The sequence below is a fragment of the Aptenodytes patagonicus genome, chromosome 26 (assembly GCF_965638725.1).
Source record: "Aptenodytes patagonicus chromosome 26, bAptPat1.pri.cur, whole genome shotgun sequence".
NCBI classification, from domain to species: domain Eukaryota; kingdom Metazoa; phylum Chordata; class Aves; order Sphenisciformes; family Spheniscidae; genus Aptenodytes; species Aptenodytes patagonicus.
Genome location: NC_134974.1, coordinates 2,929,086 through 2,940,112, shown reverse-complemented (window position 1 = coordinate 2,940,112; position 11,027 = coordinate 2,929,086). Strand labels below are relative to the sequence as shown.

Here is an 11,027-nt window from a genome sequence, read left to right as displayed (position 1 = left end):
CGGAGAAAGGGGGCTTCTTGCCAGGGGGCAGCTGAACACCAAAACCACCACGTCAACCCCCCAAAATCCTCCCAGGCCCCGAAGGCGCTGCCCCCCCAGACCCCCCCTGGCTTTCCTCCCCTCTTCTTTCCTGGCTGGAGCAGGAAAGGGACCCCCCCCGGCCCCCCCCCCCCCCCCAGTGAGGGTCCGGTGCCAGCGCCCGCAGGGGGAGGGGGGGGGAACCGGACGCTCCCACCCGCCGCAGGGAAACCACGCCTGGAGGCCACGTGCTGCCTCGGGCCCTTTATTGGGCAGGGGGGGGAGCCCCAGGGGGACCCCGCCATGCCGTACCCCCCCCCTTTTCCTGCCCCCCCTCAGTCCTCCAGGTTGCGGAAAGCCGCCTGCATCTCCTCATTGAGCTGGGCGAAGGCTGCCATGATGTTGGCTTCACCGTCCTTCACCGGATCCTGGGGACACGTGGGACGCGGTGGCATCACCCCCCGCATCCCCCCAGTGGGGGTCACAGCCCCCCGACACCCACCTTGAACTTCATGGCGCTCAGCTTGTAGAGGATGTCCCCCAGGCTCTCGCGGATGGTGGCCCAGGTGACGCGGCGCTCGCCCGGCGCGGTGGCCTCCACGGCGTGCCGTGCCAGCTCGTAGAAGGTGACCATGTTGTGGAGCATCCCCACCGTCTTGTAGAAGGGGCAGAACCTGGGGGGGGGGGGGGGTGTCGGGGGAGGGTCAGGGCTGGTGCTGGGGGGCCGGGGGGCTGCGGGAGCGGTGGGGGTACCTATCGTAGGAGGAATAGCCGTTCTGCTGGAGGAAGTCGTCCTTGAGGAGCTTCGCCACCTCCAGTGTCACCTTGTCGGCCTCGGCGAGGGACGCCTGTGGGGGGACGGGTCTGGGGTGTCCCTATCCCCATCTCATCCCGCATCCTATGTCCCCATCCCGTCATGTCCCCATCCCCATCCGTCACATCCCCATTCCCATCCCATCCTCATCCCATATCCCCCATTCCCATCCCATATCCCCATCCATCCCATATCCCCATCCTCATCCCCACCCCAATCCCATCCCATATCCCCTATTCCATCCTCATCCCCATCCCCAACCCCTCCTATCCCCATCCCATATCCCCATCCACTTCCCCATCCACTTCCCTATTCATTATCCCTTCTCATCCCCAGCCTATATCCCATATCCCCATCCCCATCCCATATCCCCATTCCCATCCCACATCCCCATCCCATATTCCACATCCCCATCTCATATCCCCATCCCATCCCATGCTCATCCCTGTCCCTATCACGATTCCATCCCATATCCCATCTCATCCCCAGCCTATATCCTATATCCCCATCCCCATCCCATATCCCCATCCCATATCCCCATTCCCACCCCACATCCCCATCTCATATCCCACATCCCCATCTCATATCCCACATCCCCATCCCATATCCCATATCCCCATTCCCGTCCCATATCCCCATCCCCATCCCATATTCCACATCCCCATCTCATATCCCCATCCCCATCCCATCCCATGCTCATCCCTGTCCCTACCACGATTCCATCCCATATCCCCCATCCCATCCCATCTCCCCCATCCCATCTTCCACATCCCCATCCCATCTCCCCCATCCTATCCCATCTTCCACATCCCCATCCCATCTCCCCCATCCCATCCCATCCCATATCCCCCATCCCATCTCCCCCATCCCATCCCATATTCCACATCCCCATCCCATCTCCCCCATCCCATCCCATATCCCCCATCCCATCCCATCTCCCCCATCCCATCTTCCACATCCCCATCCCATCTCCCCCATCCCATCCCATCTTCCACATCCCCATCCCATCTCCCCCATCCCATCCCATCTTCCACATCCCCATCCCATCTCCCCCATCCCATCCCATATCCCCCATCCCCATCCCATCTCCCATACCCCATCCCACCTTGCCGACCAGCTGGACGATCTCGGCCAGCTCCTCCTCCTCCTGCAGGATCTCCCTGGCCCGGCGGCGCAGGGCGGGGAACTCGGGGTGCAGCCCCTCGTAGTGGGGCTCCAGCGCCCGCAGGTACCTGCTGTAGCTGATCAGCCAGTTGACCGAGGGGAAGTGCTTGCGCTGCGCCAGCTTCTTGTCCAGCCCCCAAAAAACCTGGGGGGGACACACACATGGGGGGGGGTCGGGGGGGGGGGGCCGCACCAGGATGGGGGGGTCCCCCGCGTGCCCCTCTTACCTGCACGATGCCCAGCGTGGCCGAGGTGACGGGGTCCGAGAAGTCCCCTCCCGGCGGGGAGACGCTGCGGGGGACAGCAGGTGGGGGGGGTTTGGCAGGTTGGCCAGGGTGGGGGTCCCCCATGCTGCTCCCCCCCCCCGTGGCCCCCCGCACTCACGCGCCGACGATGCTGACACTGCCCTCGCGGGCAGGGGAGCCCAGGCAGCGCGCTCGCCCCGCGCGCTCGTAGAAGGAGGCCAGGCGGGCGCCCAGGTACGCCGGGTAGCCGCTGTCTGCGGGGAGCGCGGCATCACCGGGGGTGGCCGGAGCCCCTCACCGCGGCTTCGGGGCTGGCGGAGGGGCAAGGGGTTCCCAGCCCCGGAACCGGGGCTCACCCGCCGGCATCTCGGCCAAGCGCCCCGAGATCTCGCGCAGCGCCTCGGCCCAGCGGGAGGTGGAGTCGGCCATCATGCTGACGTGGTGGCCCATGTCGCGGAAGTACTCGGAGAGCGTGATGCCTGCACCAGCGGCACGCGGCTCGCATGCTCGGAGCACGCCCCTCGCACGCTTGGCACACCCCTCGCACGCTCGGTGTGCGCTCCAGCGAGCTCACGGCCGCCCATCTGTGCACCCACCCATGCACATGGCTGGGTGCACAAGTGGCCTCATGGCGTGCGTGCACACACGTGCACACTCACACGTGCCCATGCACGCTCACACATGCCCATACGCACTCACACGTGCCCGTGCACGCTCACGCGCGCCGTGCATGTCCCCCCCCCCCCCCCGCTGCAGCAGCCCCCGGCCCACCGGTGTAGATGGAGGCTTCGCGGGCGGCCACCGGCATGTTGGAGGTGTTGGCCACCAGCGTCGTGCGCTTCATGATGGTCTCCGTCCTCCCGTCCACCTCCATGGTGAGCTGGGGACGGCGTCGCCGTCACCGCCCGGCCACCAGCCCCGCGGCGCCCGGCTGGCCGTCACCCCACCTGTCCCCACCTCGGGGAAGTCCCGCAGGACCTCGGACATCTCGTTGCCCCGCTCGCCGCAGCCCACGTAGACGATGATGTCGCTGTTGGAGTACTTGGACAGGGACTGGGAGATGACAGTTTTGCCGCAGCCGAAGGCGCCCGGGATGGCCGTGGTGCCGCCCTGCACGCACCTGGGGATGGGGATGTGTGGGGACGGCGGAGAACGGTGGCTGCGGTCCCCCGACACCGCCCCGCTACGTCCCCATGGAGGCAGGGGGGGACCCCTGTCCACATCCCGATCCCTGTCCCTCCTGGGAACTGTCTGGAGTGAGCGTGACACCCCCCCCCCCCCCCCCCCCGCCCCGCGACACCCACCAGCCCCCCTCCCCATCCCCTTTTCCCCCGGGCAGGACCGTCCCCACCCCTGTCCCCGTTCCCAGCCTCAACACCATCCCTGTCCCTGTCCCCCATCCCCATCCCTGTCCCCCATCCCCGTCCCCCATCCTTGTCCCCATCCCCTGTCCCTGTTCCCCATCCCCAACCCTGTCCCCATCCCTGTCCCCATCCCTGTCCCTTATTCCCATCTCCATCCCTGTCCCCATCCCCGTCCCCCATCCTTGTCCCCATCCCTGTCCCTGTCCCCCATCCCCATCCCTGTCCCTTATTCCCATCTCCATCCCTCTCCCCCATCCCTCTCCCCCCGCCTCTCCCCCTCTCCCCCCTCGTCCCCTCAGTCCCCGCCTCCAGCTCCGCTGCCATCCCCACCCCAACCCCATCCCTGTCCCCGTCCCTACGGGAAGAGGGCATCCAGCACCCGCTGGCCCGTCAGCAGCGGGTGGTTCGCCGGCAGCTTCTCGGCCACGGGCCGGGTCTGTCTCACCGGCCAGACCTGCAGCATGGTCAGCTTCTCCGCGCTGCCCTGGAAGTCCAGCTCCAGCACCACGTCCTGCGGGGACAGGAGGGACGGGCAGGGCAGCTGGGACGGGGGACCCCGACACCCACCGCCCATCACCCCGTCACCCACCGCCCCGCTACCCACATCACCCCGACACCCACCGCCCCGCTACCCACATCACCCCGTCACCCACCACCCATCACCCCGTCACCCACCGCCCTGCTACCCACATAACCCCGTCACCCACCGCCCATCACCCCGTCACCCACCGCCCCGCTACCCACATCACCCCGACACCCCGCCCATCCGTCACCCCGTCACCCCATCATCACCCCGCCACCCGCCCTTACGGAGACGCTGTAGTGCCCGGGGGGCGCGACGTAGGTGATGGTCCCCCGGCTGCGGGGGGGCACCATGATCTTGTGCTGGATGAGCGAGTTCTCGGCCACCGTCCCGTAGATGTCACCGCCGGTGACGTGGCTCCCAACCTGGCGGGGGGCGGCCATGAGGATGCGGGACCCCAACGGGGAGGGGCTGCATCCTTCCCGGGGGTGCTGGGAGAAGGGGCGTCCCCGCGTCCCCAGGGAGGCGCGTGGGGACACGCACCCGGACGTCCTTGCTGGGGACGAAGTCCCAGGCGAGGTGCCGGGGCAGCGCGGGGACGTTGGTGCCCCGCGGGATGTAGATGCTGCGGGTGAGCTGGGCGATGTCCCGCAGCGGGCGCTGGATCCCGTCGAAGATGGAGCCCAGGATGCCGGGACCCAGCTCCACCGAGAGCGGCTTCCCCGTGCGCAGCACCGGGTCCCCCACCCGCACCCCCGCTGCCCCCGCGCTCAGGAAAGGCCACCGACGAGGCGGGGACGGGGACGGGATGGGGGGGGGGGGGACGGGACCAGAGGGGCAGGAAAAGATGGGGGGACAGGGCAGGATGGGGGGGGACAGGGGGGCTGGGGGGGACAGGGAGAGGACAGGACAGGGGACAAGGGAAACGGGACAGGAGAGGGGGACAGGGAGGGGACAGGACAAGGGGACAGCAGAGGATGGCAGGGACAGGACAAGGCGGGACAGGGCAGGGGGACCGGGGGGGGGGACAGGGGCAGGCAGGGAGGGGGATGGGAGGAAGGGAAGGGCGGGACGGGGAGATGGGGGGGGGGACGGGACAGGAGGGGACAGGGGAGGACGAAGGGAGAGAGAAGGACGGGAGGGACAGGGGAGGGGGGACAGGACAGGACAGGGGGGACAGGAGGGTGGCGGGGACAGAGAAGGACAGGGAAGGGCAGGGGTGGCGGGGAGCGGCGGCAGGGGAACGGGGTGGTGGGGAGGGGACACAGGGACAGGCGGTGCCGGCAGGATACACGTCTCCTCGTAGACCTGGAGGGTGGCCATGTCCCCCTCCAGCCGGATGATCTCCCCCACCAGCTCCGCGTGCCCCACGCGCACCAGCTCGTACATGGCCGCCCCCGCCATGCGGGTGGCCGTCACCACTGCGGGGACATGCTTCCGTCACCCCGGCCCGGCCCCAACCACCACCCCCCTGGCAGCTCCCCTGTCCCCAACCCGTCCCCAACCCTGACCTCCCCCGTCCCCAACCCCGTCCCCTCCCCACGACCTTCCCCGGGTGCTGCCCCCTCCCCATTTTGGGGCCGAAAAGGCCGTTGGGGTCCCCGTCCCCGTGTCCCCGCCGGCAGTACCGGGCCCTGAGACGCCATGGACAGAGCCCAGCAGACTCTCCCGCTCGGCCTCTGCCAGCCGTGGTCCCCCGGTCCCCTCCATGGTGTCCCCCCCGCCGGCCCCGGTGTCACTGGCGTTATATGGGGCCGGCGGCCGCGGGGAACCGGCCGGGCCCGGTGGCGGGTGACGCCGCGGGCGGGAGCTGTGTACAGTCAACAACAGCCGCGTGCCCTCCTGTCCCCTCCTCCCCCCCCACCACCACCGCCGCCACCACACCCTGGGGTGCCACACGCCGGCACGCACCGGCACACGCCGACCTCCGCCTCGCTCAGGGTGACGGTGACAGTGACACCCTCCCTCCCTGGTGCCACCACCGGGTCCCCGTCACCTCCTGGGTCCGTGTCCCGGGGTCCCTGTGTCCCCCCAGGGACCTGTGTCCCCCCCCCATCCCCTGTCCCTGCCTTTTGGGGTGCGGCACCCATGTCCCCCAGCAGCACACGCATGTGCACGCACCTCCCTCTGGCGCCCACCACCCCGATTTTGGGGTCCCCCCGCAGCGTTTCAGGCACCGGGGGGGGGGGGGGGGGAGTTTCTTCCCCCCCCCCCCCAGCCCCGCACGAGGCCGGGGCAGCAGCTCCGGCACTGGCTGCGGTCCCACGGCTGCTGGGGGGATTTGGGGGGGGTGCCGGGGCTGCCCCCACCCCAGCTGGGTTGGCGGCGGCCGCCCCACGCTGCCACCCCGGAATGCGGCCGCCCTCGGGGAAGCGCCGCGGAGCGTTTTCGGCGGCCAGAACAAGAGAACAGCGGCCGAGGCCGGCCCGGAGCCGCCATCTGCCCCCTGCATCGCCCCCAAAGTGCCACCTCCCCCCAGGCGGGGGGGGGGACGGACGGTGGCACTGGGTCACCCTGTGGTGAGCCAAGCTGGGGGGTCTGGCCCTGTTCTGGCCTCCGCCGGGGCTGCACCCCCCCCCCTTTCCTGCCCCCCCCCCCCCTCCACCCCGGAGCCTGGGAAGCGGCAGCCACCCTCAGCGCCCACGCTTGGCCCGTGACCAAAGGAAAAAAAACCCACATTTATTTAACAAAAACACGACACGAGCAACACTAAATAACAAGGGGGAGGGCGGGGGAGTTAGGAGACCAGGACGCCGGCCGAGCTGCCCTTGGCCCCGGCCCCCTCGGCCCCCTCCTTGGGGGGCTGCCGGGGGTCGTCCTCGCCCACCAGGCGGATGTTGTGCTTCTCCCGAAAGTCGTTCAGCTCCCGGCCCTTCGCCTGCAGCTGCTGGTTCAGCGTCTCGATGATTTTGCTGATCTGGGAAAAGCGACGGGGGGAGCCGGGTGGGAAGAGAGAGGGGTCCCGGGGAAGCAGCCGGGAGAGGGGCTGGGTCCCGTGGGGGGGGCTCCGGGAGTTCCCCGGGGCGGGGGGTGTGTGTGGGGGGGTGTGGGGGGTGCGGGGTGCCCCTCACCTGCTCCTTGTTGTTCTCCAGGGCTGGCAGCACCTCCTTGACGGTGCGCTCCACCAAGATGCCGCCCACCATGCGGTAGCACTTCCGCGTGGGGTCCACCTCCCGCAGCGTCTCGATGACCAGGCTGGGAGGAAGAGGAGGGTGAGGCGGCCAAGGCCTTCCCTCACCCCCCCCCCCCCAGCCCCGGACCCGACACCACCCCCCCCCCCCCCAAATCGCACCTGTGCTCGTTCAGCTCCAGCTCCAGCTCGGCCGCCTTCGAGGCCAGGCCCCGCTGCTCCTGCCGCAGGCGGTTGAACCGGGCCACCACCTGCGGGGACGGGGACGGGGACGGGGACAGGGACAGGGACGGGGCTGGGGCTGGGGCTGGGGCTGGGGCTGGGGCTCCCCCCCCCCGCCAGTGCCCGAGGCCTGCCCGTGACACACCCCCCCACCCCCCGGTGCCAGGGGCCTGCCCGAGGCCTCCCCCCGGTGCCAGGGCCCCTCCCGCCGCTCCCCGGCCCGGACCTGCTCCGCCGTCAGCGCCTTCCCAGCGGGCGCCGCCGCCGCCGGCCGCCCCTTCGCGCTGTCCGCCATCTTCCCCCCCCTCCCGCGCCGCGGCACCCCCCCTCCCTTCCGGCGCCGACCGGAAACGGGGCGGTGCCCGGCCGGGCGCCATCTTGGTAGAGGGCAGCGGCGCTGCCAGGTGAGGCGGCGCCGGCGCCATTTTTGCTGCGGGCGCGGTTGGGGGGACTTTGCCCGCGTCCCCTCGGTGCCGCCGGCGGGGCATGTACGGGCCGGGGGGGGCCGGGGGCGGTTGGGGGGCGCAGGGAACGATTGGGGTGGTGCGGGGGGGGGATTTGGGACAAATTGGGCGATTGGGGGGGGCCTGGGGGCAGGTGGGGGGGCTGACGTGGAGCAGAGCTGGGGCAGTTGAGGGGTGCTGGGGGCAGCTGGGGGTGCTGGGGCAGTTTGGGGTCCGAATTGGGGCAGAGCTGGGGGCAGTTTGGGGGGTGCTGGGGGCAATTTGGGAGTGCTGGGGGCACTTGGAGGGTGCTGGGGCAGTTTGGGGTCCGAACTGGGGCAGAGCTGGGGGCAGTTTGGGGGTGCTGAGGCAGCTGGGGGTCTGGCCTGTGGCAGAGCTGGGGCGGTTTGGGGGTGCTGGGGGCAGTTTGGGGGGTGCTGGGGCAGTACTGCAGGCGGGCTGGGGGCAGTGGGGCTGCAGGAGGGGGCTGGCCAGTGACAGCCACCCACCGGCCCCTGCGTGGGGGCTGGCGCCGTCCCCTTGGCCGTGGGTCCCCCGGGTCCATGTCCCCCCCTCCCCCCCCCGGCACAGGGACAAAGCAGCAGCCGTGACCCCCCCTCCCCACCCCGGGGTCCCCCCTGCCCCAGGCTGAGAGCGGTGCCCCGGACCCTGCTGCGCTGCCTGCTCCCGGCCCCCCCGGGCACCCCGAGATGCCCACACGGCTCCGGTACCCCGGGCAGGTACCCCGGGCACACAGGGGGTGACCCGTGCAGGCCCCGGGGGCTGCCGCGGTCCCCATGGGGCTGCCCGCGTCCCCCGGGGCTGACGTCTGTGTTGTGCCGCAGCTCCCCGCACCCGCCCCGCGCCATGGCGGGTCCCCCGGGGCTGAAGCCGCTGGTGGCCGTGGGCCAGGTCACCTCCACGCCCGACAAGGAGCTGAACTTCACCGCCTGCGCCGGGCTGGTGCGGGAAGCGGCTCGTCGCGGCGCCTGCCTCGTCTTCCTCCCCGAGGGCTTCGACTACATCGGCTCCGACACGGCGCAGACCCTCAGCCTGGCTGAAGGCCTGGACGGGGACCTCATGGGACGCTACGCCAAGCTGGCCAGGTACTGATGGGACCCCCCCCCCCCCCGCCCTGTGCTCATCCCGCAGGACAGAGTGACGGAAATGGAGCTGCCGGTGCCGGCTGCGGGATCCCCGTCCCCGGTGGAGCCGGGGTGACACCGAGTCCCTCTCCCCAGGGACTGCGGTGTGTGGCTGTCCCTGGGCGGCTTCCACGAGCGCGGCCGGGACTGGCCGACCACGCAGCGCATCTACAACTGCCACGCGCTGCTGGACCCCGCAGGTGAGAGCCCCCGGCCCTGCCCCGCTGACTGGGGGTCCCCGGCCCTGGCAGACATCTCCCCCGTCGCACCCTCTTGTCCCCAGGTCACCTCGTGGCCGCCTACAGGAAAACCCACCTGTGTGACGTGGAGCTGGAGGGACGCGTCACCATGAAGGAGAGCAGCTTCACCAACCCCGGCACCGAGATCGTGCCCCCGGTCAGCACGCCGGCAGGGAAGGTACGGGACGGACGGGCACCTCTGGGGACCTTCGGGGTCCCCGCAGGGCGAGGGGCTCCCCTTTCTGCTCCTCTGCCTCGAGTGCTGCGTCCCTTCCGCTGTCCCCTAACCTCTGCCTGGGGCCAGGCGCCGCGTCCTCGCTGACATCCCCTCCTCGTCCCCACCAGCTCGGCCTCTCCATCTGCTACGACCTGCGCTTCCCCGAGATCTCGCTGGCGCTGCGGCGTGCCGGCGCCGAGATCCTCACCTACCCCTCGGCCTTCACTGTCCCCACAGGCTCGGCACACTGGGAGGTGAGCTCGGCCCCGGCAGCTCCAGCCTGTCCCGGGGTCCCTCGCCCCCATTCAGGCAGCTCTTGCCGCTCGTCCCTTGTCCCCTGCGGGGCTGGGGACGCCCCGGGGGCTGTCAGATTGGGGCTGAGCCCTCACCCCAATCATCTCCAGCAGCAAGCAGGGACAAATCCTGCTACAGGCAAGAGGGGCAAATTTAAGATAAAAACACCTCTTTTTTGGGTATTTAAGGGGCAGGTGGCACAGCCAGCCCGGCTGTGGTGCCCCCACCCAAACCCTGCTCTCTGCCCCATGTCCCCCCCCGGGGGGGGCCGCGGTCCGGCACCACCAGCAGCGCCGTGTCCCCCAGCAGGTGCTGCTGCGGGCCCGGGCCATCGAGAGCCAGTGCTACGTGGTGGCAGCCGCCCAGACCGGGAAGAACCACGAGCGCCGGACATCCTACGGCCACGCGCTGGTGGTGGACCCCTGGGGCGCCGTGGTGGCCCAGTGCCGCGAGGGACCTGGGCTCTGCTACGCCGAGATCGACCTCGACTACCTGCACCGCATCCGCCGGGAGATCCCGGTGCACGGCCACCGCCGGCCTGACCTCTACGGCACGGTGGCGGCGGCTGCAGGGCTGGCAGCGGTGCCGTGAGCCCCTCGCTGGTACGGTAAAATCCAGAGCAGGGCCACGTCCGCTCTGCTTCAGGCCGTTTCTCCCCAAAACGCAGCAGCAAGATGCGCTCAGGGCTCCCCCGTCGCCCTGTGCCGCAGCCAGGAGGGTGTCCCCCCTCTTTTTTGGTGTCCCCCCCAAGCCCCTGCACTGCTGCGGGGGGGGCAGGGGCGGAAGGAAGGAGCCAGGCACTGCAGTAGATGTTTATTTCAAGAAACCCGAAAGCTACAGAGGGAATATGACCATTATATTGAAGTTTAAAAAATACAGAAGTCACAGAAATTACACCAAGTTGTGCCAGAATCGTCCGTAAGCAGAGGGGGGCTGCGTGCCCCAGTGGGGGAAGGGGGGGGGGGGAACCACACGCACCATGAGTCCCGGGGGGCTGCCCCCCACCCTGGAGGGGGTCCGCACCCACCAGCAGCCGAGCAGAGACGGGGAGAAAAACCACAAAACCAGGATGGAGCTTGGGGGGGAAAAAAAAATAATAGAAGAAAATCCCCCCTGGGGACGACAGGCAGCGGCTGGGGGCGGGGGGGACCGGCCATTTCGGTGGCTCTCTGGGAACAGGGAGCTGCGGCCAAGGACGGCACGCTGCCG

The 11,027-nt window shown here is 69.8% G+C and overlaps 3 protein-coding genes across 5 annotated transcripts; 1 reads left to right on the top strand and 2 right to left on the bottom strand.

Moving 5' to 3' along the window:
• Nucleotides 1-267: 267 nt before the first annotated feature.
• LOC143171243 (V-type proton ATPase catalytic subunit A-like) lies at nt 268-5,839 on the bottom strand. The gene is made up of 14 exons (XM_076360076.1): nt 5,757-5,839; nt 5,421-5,549; nt 4,672-4,886; nt 4,416-4,553; nt 3,965-4,116; nt 3,199-3,361; nt 3,013-3,121; nt 2,598-2,720; nt 2,381-2,495; nt 2,224-2,287; nt 1,938-2,141; nt 772-866; nt 521-692; nt 268-446 (listed from the first exon to the last, which is right to left on the bottom strand). Exons 1-14 carry the CDS (start codon nt 5,836-5,838, stop codon nt 354-356), a joined length of 1,854 nt encoding a protein of 617 aa, XP_076216191.1. The 5' UTR covers nt 5,839; the 3' UTR covers nt 268-353.
• Nucleotides 5,840-6,786: 947 nt separating this feature from the next.
• Nucleotides 6,787-7,775, bottom strand: LOC143171241 (prefoldin subunit 2-like). Its single transcript, XM_076360075.1, has 4 exons — nt 7,707-7,775; nt 7,421-7,509; nt 7,200-7,323; nt 6,787-7,045 (listed from the first exon to the last, which is right to left on the bottom strand). Exons 1-4 carry the CDS (start codon nt 7,773-7,775, stop codon nt 6,866-6,868), a joined length of 462 nt encoding a protein of 153 aa, XP_076216190.1. The 3' UTR covers nt 6,787-6,865.
• Nucleotides 7,776-7,916: 141 nt separating this feature from the next.
• On the top strand, nt 7,917-10,712 carry LOC143171240 (deaminated glutathione amidase-like). 3 transcript variants are annotated; one of them, XM_076360071.1, is made up of 6 exons: nt 7,917-7,968; nt 8,769-9,029; nt 9,165-9,268; nt 9,352-9,485; nt 9,653-9,778; nt 10,128-10,712. In XM_076360071.1, the coding sequence occupies exons 2-6, from the start codon at nt 8,791-8,793 to the stop codon at nt 10,407-10,409; spliced, it is 885 nt and encodes a 294-aa protein (XP_076216186.1). In that variant the 5' UTR covers nt 7,917-7,968; nt 8,769-8,790; the 3' UTR covers nt 10,410-10,712. The 3 variants fall into 3 exon arrangements, with proteins under 3 accessions (XP_076216186.1, XP_076216187.1, XP_076216188.1); XM_076360072.1 differs by lacking the exon at nt 7,917-7,968 and adding an exon at nt 8,572-8,663; XM_076360073.1 differs by lacking the exon at nt 7,917-7,968 and adding an exon at nt 8,619-8,659.
• Nucleotides 10,713-11,027: the final 315 nt, after the last annotated feature.

Bases quoted from the DNA above. Each gene is read 5' to 3' on its own strand.
- LOC143171241 (XM_076360075.1), bottom strand. From the start codon at position 7,775: ATGGCGGACAGCGCGAAGGGGCGGCCGGCGGCGGCGGCGCCCGCTGGG. The intron at 7,324-7,420 runs GTGCGATTTGGG...TCTTCCTCCCAG, and splicing joins CTGGAGCTGAACGAGCACAG to CCTGGTCATCGAGACGCTGC. The intron at 7,046-7,199 runs GTGAGGGGCACC...CGCTTTTCCCAG, and splicing joins TGGAGAACAACAAGGAGCAG to ATCAGCAAAATCATCGAGAC.
- LOC143171240 (XM_076360073.1), top strand. From the start codon at position 8,634: ATGCCCACACGGCTCCGGTACCCCGG. The intron at 8,660-8,768 runs GCAGGTACCCCG...GTTGTGCCGCAG, and splicing joins ACACGGCTCCGGTACCCCGG to CTCCCCGCACCCGCCCCGCG. The intron at 9,030-9,164 runs GTACTGATGGGA...CCCTCTCCCCAG, and splicing joins CGCTACGCCAAGCTGGCCAG to GGACTGCGGTGTGTGGCTGT.
- LOC143171243 (XM_076360076.1), bottom strand. From the start codon at position 5,838: ATGGAGGGGACCGGGGGACCACGGCTGGCAGAGGCCGAGCGGGAGAGT. The intron at 2,721-3,012 runs GTGGGCCGGGGG...CCGCTGGTGCAG, and splicing joins CGAAGCCTCCATCTACACCG to GCATCACGCTCTCCGAGTAC. The intron at 2,288-2,380 runs GTGAGTGCGGGG...TGTCCCCCGCAG, and splicing joins AGTGTCAGCATCGTCGGCGC to CGTCTCCCCGCCGGGAGGGG.